General features: G+C 36.8%; 1 protein-coding gene across 1 annotated transcript in view; it reads right to left on the bottom strand.

Moving 5' to 3' along the window:
• MTREX (Mtr4 exosome RNA helicase) overlaps positions 1-12,107 on the bottom strand; it is an 85,885-nt gene that overhangs the window by 4,478 nt on the left and 69,300 nt on the right. The window contains exons 24-25 of the mRNA XM_019641440.1: positions 9,174-9,230; positions 7,461-7,623 (exon numbers count right to left, since the gene is read on the bottom strand). Coding sequence (XP_019496985.1) covers positions 7,461-7,623; positions 9,174-9,230 — 220 coding nt within the window. The remainder of the gene's footprint in view (positions 1-7,460; positions 7,624-9,173; positions 9,231-12,107) is intronic.

Below are 12,107 nucleotides of genomic sequence, written 5' to 3'. Positions count from 1 at the left end.
TGGGAGGTAGGGGACTGAACAAAGATGGTCTATTCCATCTCGACTACTCTTTCTGAGCCTGACTATAAAAGGAATGAGGGATTAAAGGTGACGACAAAAGAACTTACTAAAAAATGACTGCAACAGCTAACATTTATTGAATGCTATGTGCCAGGCACTGTGCCAACAGCTCTATATGCATCATGCTATCCTTACAATATGAGGTAGAAGCTATTATCCTCCCCATTTTATAGCCAAAGAAACCAAGGCACCATTAGGTAACCTTCCCAGGATCATTAATCGACTGAGTGGGTAGGATTTAAGCCCAGGGTCTGTGCTCTTACTCTCAAGCACTATGTTATATTGGTAGCTGGAGAAGGTGTGGGTGAAAAATATAAGCATATTTATATACTAAAATGGCAGCAGAAACGTGATTCAAGATTGAGGAGAGTGCAGAAAACTGGAGGAAGGCCCTGGCATTGAGAGCAATGGGAAAAGGCCCTGGAATTTCAGAGCTTCCTCTGAAAAGGAAAGAAGAAGGGGAAGGATTTATGCACATTGAGTTTCTAGGTAAGAAGGCAGGCCTAATGGCCTCTCCCTTTCTTTGAAGCAGGAGTGATCACCTTGAAAGCCAGGGCAGAGTTGAGGTAGATGCTTGAGGAGAGCAGTGAGGACCTGCAATTGTATCTAAGGGAAGTCACAGAGGAAGCCCAGAATGAAGAATCCTGCAGGGAGGACACAGCCTCTGGAGGTGGACAGACAGGGGTTACATTACAGCTGTGCCATCTACTACTTGAAGGACTCTACTAGCAAGTTGAGGAAATGACTAAATGAGGTAGTCTGTCCGAAGTGCCTGGCACATAGCTGGTGCTCAATAATTTCCTTTTTCTCCTCCTTCGCCTACTACTACTTCTATTATTACCAGGAAGGTTTAATGTGATTCTGAGGTTACACATTATGGCTTTCGGTGTCACCAAACCATATAATTTGAGTTTTTTTCCCCAGCAGAACTCTGCTGTGGAAGTACAGGAATAGTGAAAGTGAATTATTAGACTGATCCAGGTTGGTGGTACATAAGGCAGACGGAAGAACAAGAATCTGTTGCCTCCTAACTCTCCATGGTTAGAAAAAGGGAACTACCTAAAGGGCTCACAAGAAAGGCTATGAGAAGCTGTGTCCTCTCCACTGCAGGCCTCCCAACAGAATACGTGATATCTACAGAGTTTAGTTCCTGCTGCTGAGGCAACTCATTCTGACCCCAATAAACTATTTGAAGATTTTGAAAATTAACAGATAAATAGACTTGCTGCTTCTTTTACTAGTAGCCTTTACAAGGGCAGTGATTACACAGAAGATACTGTTCCCAAAAAAAAAAAAAAAAAAGAAGATACTGTTTCCAAGTAGGAGGGGACTATGTCATTACCCACCCCCAACATTCTACTACTACCATTTTACAAATGAGGAACTAAAGGTTAGTGCCTTTCAAGTTCAGGTTAACAGTTTTAGATCTAAGGTTAGAAACTAAGTCTCTATACACGTCCCCCACCCCGTGGGAAATGGTAGCGGTGACTGCACTAGCTATCCTTCACAGTGATGGCTTCCCTCTCAACTCTGAGGTTAAGAGTCCATGTACAAAGGGTTGTGGGTCTTTACAAGCTGGAACCTTGTAAAAGTTGAAGGTACTGTTTTTTTGTTTTGTTTTTGCTGTGAACTTGGCTGAGGAAATTAACAGAATGAACAGAAAGGACCAGAGAAGAAAGCTCAATTAATGGTCTAAGGAAGAAAAAAAAAATAAAGCAGGTTTTAATGGCATCTGAAGGAAAATTACCAGGGTGAGATGGGGAAGGTGAAAATGCACAGAACACCCTGAGGTTACATTCTGGGAAAGGATGGGGCAGAAAGCAAAACCAAGAAGGAAACACAACCAACCAGCTTCACAAATGTAGGAGGATTAGGCTATTCCCGGGAACAGGAGGCAGCCAGGCTGGCCCCTAGCCACTGTAGGATCAGAAGGCAACACCTCCCAGCTCCAATTGTCAATTCATTTCTTGACAAATGGACAGCACCTTTCTCTCTTCCCTGGGACAGGACCAGATTTCAGCTCCTACTCCCCCCTCCACGGGTCACTCTTGTGCAGAGCACAAGCGACATAATGAGGGCAGCAGTCCTGCAGGCAGCTGGGAAGCCTATGTCCCTCAGTATCCCTGGAAGAACAGAGCTTCTCTTAATTCAAAAACCTTCTACTACCATTAATTCAAATGCCAATAGGAAGCTCTGGTGAGTCTGTTGCAGTCCTGATTCAAACATAAGTTTCTCGACGGTCCATGTGTGATATTTTCCTATTAGGGTGATCACTTATGGAGCCTCAGTTACGTCTTTACAGGTATTATTTTACAAACTTCCATCACTAGTATATCACCTAGATATTTGCTGTAACAACAATCACTGAAATAAATGAAAGCCACTCTCACTTATTTTTTATAAATAGGCCATAATTATAAAAATAAATGTTACAGAAACAAAACAATGCTATTAATTCTAGTTAGATACTATCTCCCACAAAAAGTTGATCACCCAGGCATATTACAGGCACCTCAAACTCAACATTCCCCAAAAGTGAACCAATTACTTTCCTTCCAAATCTTCTCCTTTAACACATGAAAAAGTTTACTCATTTATAAGGTGGAGATGATGATAATCCCTACACTTCATGGGGTTATTGTTAAGAAATAAATGAAGTAATATATGTAAAATGCTGAAGTGTCAACAACTCAACAGAAGCTCAATAAATGTTGGCTATATTTGTTACTTCTGTTCTCAGCTGTTAGGAATGCTGGGCTCCAATACTGCTTTGCAATGAAAGAGGAAATCCAGTTGCAGTAACTTTCTGAGAGAAAGAGAGAGGGTAGGGGTTGGGGATGGAGGAGGTTATTATACATATTACCTATGCAACCAGATATTAAATATTTATTTTGCAAATGCTTCTGTTCAAAAAGAACTAAATTAGGTAGTGGCTAAAAATGTAAATACTGGGGGTGCCAAAAAAATGTATACATATGACTTGTATTCATCTTTTGTTATTGGTATATATTATTACAATTTTAATAGTTTTTTTCTTTCTTAAAATGTGTATACATTTTTTGGGGCACCCTCTGTATATAGCACTTTAAAAAAGGAACAGAATGGGCGTGTTTGTTACGAGTTGGCTTGGGACGCCAGCTCTGAGCAGCAGGGCCCCAGTTTGGATCCCACATGAGGGTCAGTGACGCTGCGCCCTCTACAGCTAAGATGGTGAACAACAGCTCGACCTGGAGCTGAGCTGCTGTTGAGTCGCTGGCAACAGTGTAGGCTGCAGCCTCTGCTGCAGTGGGCTGCCATAAGCTACCGTGAGTGGCCGACAGCTGGCATGAGTGGCCGGCAGCCAGCGTGAGCTGCCAAGAGCTGCCGTCCAGTGGCCAGCGACTGATCTGCCTCACCTGGGAAGAGCGCAATGATAATACCAACATGGGCCAGTGAAGCGATGTCCTCCACAACTAGACTGAAGAACAAAAGGACAGCAACTTGTCTGTTCCCCTTCCCGGATTCCCCAACGCTGTTCCCCTCCCACAATTCCCCAATAAAATCTTAAAAAAAAAAAAAAAAGGAACAAAGCAATTCTCACAGGTCATTCAAAATGGAAATGAAATCCTTTACAATGACTTCGGCCATGTAGGGCATTGGAGACTGAGGTACCCCTTCTCACAAACAAACAGTTTTGACTGAGACTTCAAATGTGTACCAGGAAATACTGTAGATAACCTGTAGTAAACATTAGGTTCATCTGGTTCTTGGAACAAAAGAGCATCATTCTCATTGAGGACAGAAAGCAACACATTTCTCTAATAGTTTTTCCACCTCCAGCTTTCCAGCATCCCCCAAAGTGGTTTGCCACAGTTCATGTCCTGAATCTGATTAAATACTCCTATCTAGGTGATTTAAATGGTTTTGGCCTGAGGTTGTTAGGATCACAAATATATTTTCCTGCAACTATTTCCCAGTAGATACCAGCTTAGGCTGAGCCCTCTCCGAGGGCAGAGGCTCTGTTGCTCACACTGCACCCAGCACAGTGTCTGATCCCCACTAGGGTCTCAGTAATTACTCATCAAATGAATAAGTATTAAGTACTTATTCCTAAATCACTTAGTAGTAAAATTTAAACAGAAATGATACACATTAATAAAATACTACCCATCATTTTCAGCAAAAGTATTTCTAAAAACAAACCCATTGGAAAATCCCTAATGACATTGGTGTACCCTGTCCTAAAGAAGAGTAAAACTACTCGTATGTCGGTTGAAAGGCATTTGAGAAGAGTATGTGGTGGGGGCAGAGAGTGGGAATGCACTACACAGAACTGCTCAGAAAACCTACGGCAGGCAGAAGTACAGTAAACAGTTTCAATTAATAACTCATCACAGGAGCTTTCCTGATGATATGTGCTAAGTGGAAAGCAAGTCCTTTACATGTAGTGAAAAGTACAATATTGTTTTTATATAGACATAAATAAATAGTAATGGCCTCTGTCAGGGTTACAATGCATCTACTACATGGACTAGCAGACTGAAACCACAGGCTTTAACCCATACAAATACTTTTTAAATTGCTATTCAAATTTAGTTTAATGGAAATAAACAACTATATGCTATCATTTTTTTTTCCAGGGTGATAACAGAGGAAATAATTATTTACATGAAGTCTTCAGAATTCCTCAAATGAATCCCAGTATAAACTCTTGTCTTACATCAGTCATCCCCCTAACACATGGTGTTAATCATTATGTTAACTAACCCCCATTAATGTCTGAAAAATACTTAAAAATTACTTCTGAAGGGTCATGACATGAAATGATTGGATCCTTTTATTTTCACATAAAAGAATATTAAGACTCTAATTAAAAACAAATATGGTTTAAGCATAGACATTAAAAAGTTGCAATGTAGTCATTGTCTGCCTCTAAAAACAGAGACACTGTACTGTGGGCTAGTACTACAGTATTTTTCCAATTATATAAAGCATATAAAGCATGTACAATTACAAGATGAGGAGAAAATGGACGTTCTGAAATGGAAGAACTAAATAACAACATGATAAAAAAGGGGGCACGGGGGAGACACAGTATGTTGGAAAAAGGAAATACTATCCTAAGTAAAGCAAGGTTCTCAGTTTTCTTTTTTTTCCTGTTTAATTACATGTTTTATTATTAAGAGTTAATATATAGTCTACCCCAGTTTTAGGAAAAGTGTAACTGATATAATGGCACCCAGAACAGAAAACCATGAAAACTGTGATATCAGACCAAATTTCAAGTTATAGTTATAAAGTGAATTCCTCAAATTTTCAAACTTATATTTCTCAAGCAAACTGTGATATAAAAATAGTCCCAAGGAATTGAAAGGGAGCAAAACAGATTTCAGGAATGCTAGTATGCTGTGGAAATGGTCAACTCCTAGGTGGCAGAACTACAAGCTGTCTTCAATTTTAGCAGTTTAGGATTTATCTTCCATACGGTGACAACTTTTCCACTTAAGTACAAAAAACAGAAAAATAATACACAAAAACAATTTTATGGGGTTCCCTAGATTTCCAGGTCTGTTTGCCCTTGATTTTTCTTAAATAAAACAAAACAAAAACTGCTCTCCCCTATGAACCACTATTGTTTTATGTCATTGTGTTTGACTTCTCGGAGCAGATATTATATAAAAATGAGCTATTATATATTAACAAGTTTTGGGATTATTCAGGCATAGAGCAGTCATTAGTTTCCCTTATGTTTTGAAAAGATGTTGAATTAAAGAGTGGTGGTGCTGTATTTGCTTGCCTTTGCGCCTCTGCAACACACAAGCTGTCTACAGATCTACCTGGGTTCCTGTGTGTTATACAATGCTCTCAAGTGAGGTGCAAGTGTGTCATACTTCCCTCTTCTCACATCCTCAAATGTTACTACCTACCATGAACTATATTATAGACCTTACCATTCCTACAGGCATGAATTTTCAGTGGATGGAGATGGTATAATTTAGGTTAGGATTTAAGAAGTCTCTAGGTGATCCAAAATTCAAGGATAAGGTATTATGGTGCTTGGATAAAGTTATCAACTACCATGTGACTTGTAGTCACAGAGGCCAGGGTTCAAATCATAGTGCCATCATGTACTACACTTCCATGACCTTAGCCAAATTACTTACTTTTTAAAAACTCAATCTCCTTGTGCAAAGTGGAAATAATAATATCTACCCTGAGTTGCTATTTTGGTGATTAGATCTAAATTATATGAAGTGCTTATCAGCATAATGCCTGGTACAAAATATTGTAGTTACTTAATGACCTTACCAGTAACAGAATACAATGTTCATAGGCAGATTTTGGGACCACATTGCTAAATGATCATTTAATGGAAGTTTAGAAATAAACTCTAGAGAAAGGACTAAAACACCATACCATAATAAAAAAAAATAATATGCAATAAGCCAAAACACTTAAAATCTTGCATGTGTTAATTTCAGTGTTAATGTAATGGAGTAAAGACCAATAGTTGAATATCTTAATAGTCTACTGCACAAATGTTTAACCTATGCATCATAAAAATCAATGATTAATAAACTCATTAATCTATCAGTTTTTAATAATACCAGTTAAAAAACATATAATATTGGGTGTGTTAAAAATACAATTTTTCTCAAAATAGATCTATAAACAATAGTAATTATTTTATTCTTATAATAATCTTTATGAAGTCCAAGCTCATTTATTTTAATTTTTAAGACAGTTCAATATAAATATCTAATTTTATAAATATAATTCAGCACTATACATACCTACTTAAGCCAACCTTTTCGCAATGAGTACATTTCTAAATATGATCTTTACTGTGCTTATTTTTTTGCTTCCTATAATTCACTTATTACTCCTTATATATTCCCTTTGTCTTTATTTTTTTCATTTAAAATTTCTCTTTAGTTATTTTCCAGTCTCTTAAAATTCTGCTCACTAATCTGATTCATGTCAATAAGTAAGAGTCTGACTGAAGCAACATTTATTATTTGAAATGCAACAATGGACAACATTTTCAACTCTGTTATTTTTCAGTGGAATTATATAGGAAGTCATTATTACCAAGAGAACAAAACCAAAAAGTAAAAATACCCACACAAATATGACTTACCAGCATCATCTGTTTACCTGTGATGGCAAAGACTTTGGCACAGGATTATAAACCGTTAAAATAGCTTCCTAAGGAATTTCTAACCAGCAGACTATGTTTATTAAATAAAAAGGATTTGTGGAGAATGTTTTGATCTACATAGGCAGAAGATTCCATTTTGCTACCAAAAGTAAAAATAACATATATTATTCAGGTTTAGTTAAAACAATGTCATCCTAAGTACAAATATGTATCTATCTTATACCAGAAGGAAATATATGTACACAAAATGTAACCATACCTTCAAAGACATCTGTCATTTTGCAAATATGGGCAAATGTAGCTCCAGTTGCCCAGGTATATACTACATCCATTAAGTGAGGTTTGAATGAGCTTAGGTAAGTTTCCTCATCGATTTCCAATTTGGCTTCAGCTGAAACTTTTGCAATTCGTTTAGCGCATTCCTTTGAAGATAAAAGATATACTTAAAATTTCTTACTTATGATCTCCCATATCACTTTTTTCTTTAGTATTCCACAAGGTCCCTAGTAATAAGCGTACAGTTTGAGTATTCTGCTTCTCAGCAGCCACAATGCCTTTTCCATTGTATGTAAACAGCAAAGCTTTCCCCTTATGTGGAAGTAATTAAGAAAAATGTCAGGATCATGATTTTCACCTGGTTATACCTTTACTTCAAGAAACAGAAAATTTTCATAAAATTATTCAAGAGTAGCGCTTAACTAATTTCAAATTGTTTCATTAACAAAACAAAAACAGTTAACAAAACAGATTTAGAGAAACACGAATCCTATGGCAAAATGATGCTTTTCCCCTAACAGTGCTTAAAAAATGTAAATCTGAATATTTTCTTTTTCCACAATGAAAAATTAGATCCTTTCTTTTTGCCTTGGTAATCTAAAAGGTCAAAAACACCTTTGCCTATAAAGATATCTGTGGTTCTGAAATTTTAAATTTGTTAGTAATACTAAGAGATGCTAAGTGTTCCATTCAAGGGGACTTTTGTTATGATTTACGTTTCATTCCTCTTTCAATGTCTTAAAAGTTCATCTTTCCCTATCTTTCCGCATAATGTTGAAAAGGCAGACAAAATGAGTTCATCCTAAGAAAATAGTAAGACACAAATTAATTACTATAGCTACTGTGGCTTTAAGGACCCAGGAATAAATAAGAATAAGTTCTTAGAATACAACAGATTTTAAAACTTTGTCATAGGGGCCGGCCAACTGGCTCAGTTGGTTAAGAGCGCAAGCTCTGAGCAACAGGGTAACTGGTTTGATTCCCACATGGGCCAGTGAGCTGCACCCAAGATGAGCTGCCAACAGGTAGTAGGATGGCTCATGGCTCAGTGGTTAGAGCATGCTCTCTTAGCAACAAGGTTTCCGGTTCGACTCCCACATGGGATGATGGGCTACGCCCGCCCGCAACTAAGATTGAACACAGCACCTTGAGCTGAGCGGCCACGAGCTGCCGACGGGCGGCTGGATGGCGACTGGAGTTAGCTGCTGAGCTAGCTGCGCCCTCCACAACTAAGACTGAAGGACAACAACTTGGCTGTTCCCCTTCCCCAATTCCCCAACACTATTCCCCTTCCCCAATTCTCCAATAAAATCTTTAAAACAAACAAACAAAAAAAACTTTGTTGTAAACTAGAATGGAAAAATGAATAAAATCCTAGTCCATCAAGATGCCATTCTTAATCCCAAGGAAAACAATGCAGGCACTGAATTGTCAGTATAACCTATCTACATTATGTGCACTCACAGCAACTCTATACAATTTATTACATTGGTGGGGGAGAATGTTTAATTATTTAAATAAAAATCACAAATGTTATAATACTCTATAAATAGCATTAAATGACATGACTAACATCAAATGACATCTTTAATCCCAAAGGAAACTCTCTGTTGAATGATAAATACGATTAGACTGTTAAAAATGTTTATTTTACAATATACTATTCATAAAATATGTAGTTCAGAAAAAATGTTACCTGCATTTGACGAAGTGGTCCTGCTAATTGCTCTGTTAATTTGGGCATCTCACTAGACTAGAAAAAAAGGAAGATTAGATGTAAAAATCTAAGTTAAAATGCCATACATACTACCTGCTTTAACAAAACAAAGCTTTTATGATATCCATTAATATAAAATTATAATAATACTTTAGACATAAGTATTTAGTTTCTAATCAACTCTCAGTTAATATACATAAAAACATCACTCCTTTCATCCTAAATTATAATATTCTATTTTATTTCAGAGGAAAATATTCTGCTAAATTTGCAAAGTGTGCTAAACTATTTTTTGTGACCATAAGTGGAATTGAGAGAGAATACTATGAACATGCATAGTAGTTTAGTTACATCAAAATTATTATAAACTATTTTATCATAGTTTGACTTCAAACAGTTTTGACTTCTAGGCAACTCTCAATCTCTGGAAACTGAAAATTTGGAATAAAGAACATTAAAAACATGCCCTCAATTTTTTTTTACCCTGGTATTTCTAGCTCTCTAACAATGTAAAATATAATTACAATTTTAATCTGAGTTTGTGTTCTTAATATTGACTTCCCACTAGTGAAAAGTTTGTCCATTTCACAATTAGAATAATAGGCATTCAGGTCTATTACTAACTAGCCAAAAATGAACTTGGACAAGCTGCTCGAATTCTGTGTTGGTTTCTTACCCTGTCAAAGAGAAATAAAAAGTCAGATCCTAAAAACCTACAGGCTTGTGATTAGAATAAAGACATTACTGATGAACAAATTTTGACAAAAGTTGTTTTTTGACAAATTAAAAGTAGTCAAATTTTGGGCCGGCCGGCTGGCTTGGGATGCCAGAGGGCCCCGGTTCAGATCTCACATATGAGGGCCAGTGACACTGCCCTCTACAGCTAAGATGCTGAACAACAGCTCAACCTGGAGCTGGGCTGCCTGCAGCCCCTGCTGCAGTGGGTTGCCATGGGCTACTGTGTGTAGCCAGCAGCCAGCGTGAGTGGCCAGCAGCCACAGTGAGCGGCCGTCCAGAAGCCAGAGACTGATCTGCCTCGCCCGGGAAGAGCGCAATGATGGTGCCAACTTGGGCCAGTGAAGCAACGTCCTCCACAACTAGACTGAAGAACAAAAGGACAGCAACTTGTCTGTTCCCCTTGCCCAATTCCCCAGCGCTGTTCCCATCCCCCAATTCCCCAATAAAAAAATCTTTAAAAAAAAAATAAATAAAAGTAGTCAAATTTTGACAAAGGTGGGACAGGATTTAAAATAATTATAGGTGAATTTTTAAAAAAGCAATTATAGGTTACTTACAATAGATATGCCTTTATTTTAAGCATCAGTCTTTACATAGGACTTGGTTTTGATTTGCATCATGTATACATATGTATATTATATAATAAATCATAAACCAGGCTCAATATTATTCCTGTTAAAATCATGATGAAAAGCGAAATGGCCAGAATGAACTCAACATCTCAGTTTAATAGTGAAAAGAATGCAAAACTGCTAAATATCTTTGATATTGAGTCTATTCATGGTCAACAGTTACTGATCGCTTCCTCTCTGCTGGGCACCGTAAGTAGAAGCACCAGTCCTGATAAAAGTAAACTAAGTACGATTTTTGCCAGTGCTCTCCCACCAGGTATATGCAGTTTGTTCCTTCATCTCTCCTTTAAGCCTCAATTCAAATTATCAGTGAGGCCTCTTCTAATCACCTTATTTAAAATAACACCATCCCATCAAAAATTTCCATCTGCCTCCTCTGTGTCATTTTTCTCCACAACACTCATCACAATTTGACATAATTTGTGTGTATTTTATCTCTCTATTGTTATCTTCATCCACTAGCATATAAGTATCATAAAGAGAAACATTTCTGCTCTAGCTCTAGAGTCTAGATCTGTACATTGCATACAGTGGGTGCTTAATAAATATTTGTCGTTACTTAATACCTATAAAGACTGTATGCTCTCTTTAGTTTTAATGATATAAAAAATGTGGGGAGCATAGTTTTAGAAAGAATGCATTTTCCAACAGAAGTTAGTTTATCAAGCAGACTATACAATGTATTTATAACAAATATTTTACTATATTTATTTTTATTTCTGGCTAGAAAACATTCTTTTTGAAGTATCAAAAAAATTCCATGTGACTTTTAATGCAATTTTTCATCTTGATGTTGAAAGGCACCACCATCAGAATTGATGACACTACATATAACACAGTGTGATTTCACTGAACAAATCTTAACTACATATAGTAACATCTTGCCCCAATATTTAAGAGTTGTGGTTTGGCTAAGCCCAACTCCTTTGAAGAGGTAACATATTTAGCTTCTTGGAAGACAGGATTTTGTAGTGCCACATTAAGAAAAAAAAAAGCACAATGCAAGAAATTAGCCACAAGACAAAATTTGACACAGACCACCAATCCCCAAACACCCTCTAAATCTTAGATACGTTCAAAGAAAATGTGACATTCTTAACAATTATCTTGGAAATTAATGAAATAAAAATTTGAACCTACGTTATACAACAACCAGGCAAGATTTTGCAAAGTAATTAATTCTTCATGTGAAAATTACTTCATAGGTGCATCAAATTACTTCATAGGTGCATAGCAGGCATTCTCAGGGGGAGTATATTGTTTATGGATTACTGTCCTAGATATTAATTCTGGATTACAGAATTATAGCTGTAATTCTAATCAGTAAACAGGGAGCTGAGAGAAAAGTACTTATCTACTACTTAAGGAAGTAGTAATGCATTTTATCTCATTAATGAATAAAGAGGTAACTACCTCTTTATAGTTTAACAGATCAATGACAGAACTGAAAATAACAATGTGTTATACAGAATTTACTACAAGTTAAACTAAGAGTTTATGGTAAAAAGATCCTCTAAAAATTGACAGCAATATTACAGTTATT

The sequence above is a fragment of the Hipposideros armiger genome, unplaced genomic scaffold (genome assembly GCF_001890085.2).
Source record: "Hipposideros armiger isolate ML-2016 unplaced genomic scaffold, ASM189008v1 scaffold_60, whole genome shotgun sequence".
Classification (NCBI taxonomy): Eukaryota; Metazoa; Chordata; class Mammalia; order Chiroptera; family Hipposideridae; genus Hipposideros; species Hipposideros armiger.
Note: the sequence above shows the minus strand (reverse complement) of the source record. Positions and strands in the feature narration are given on the sequence as shown.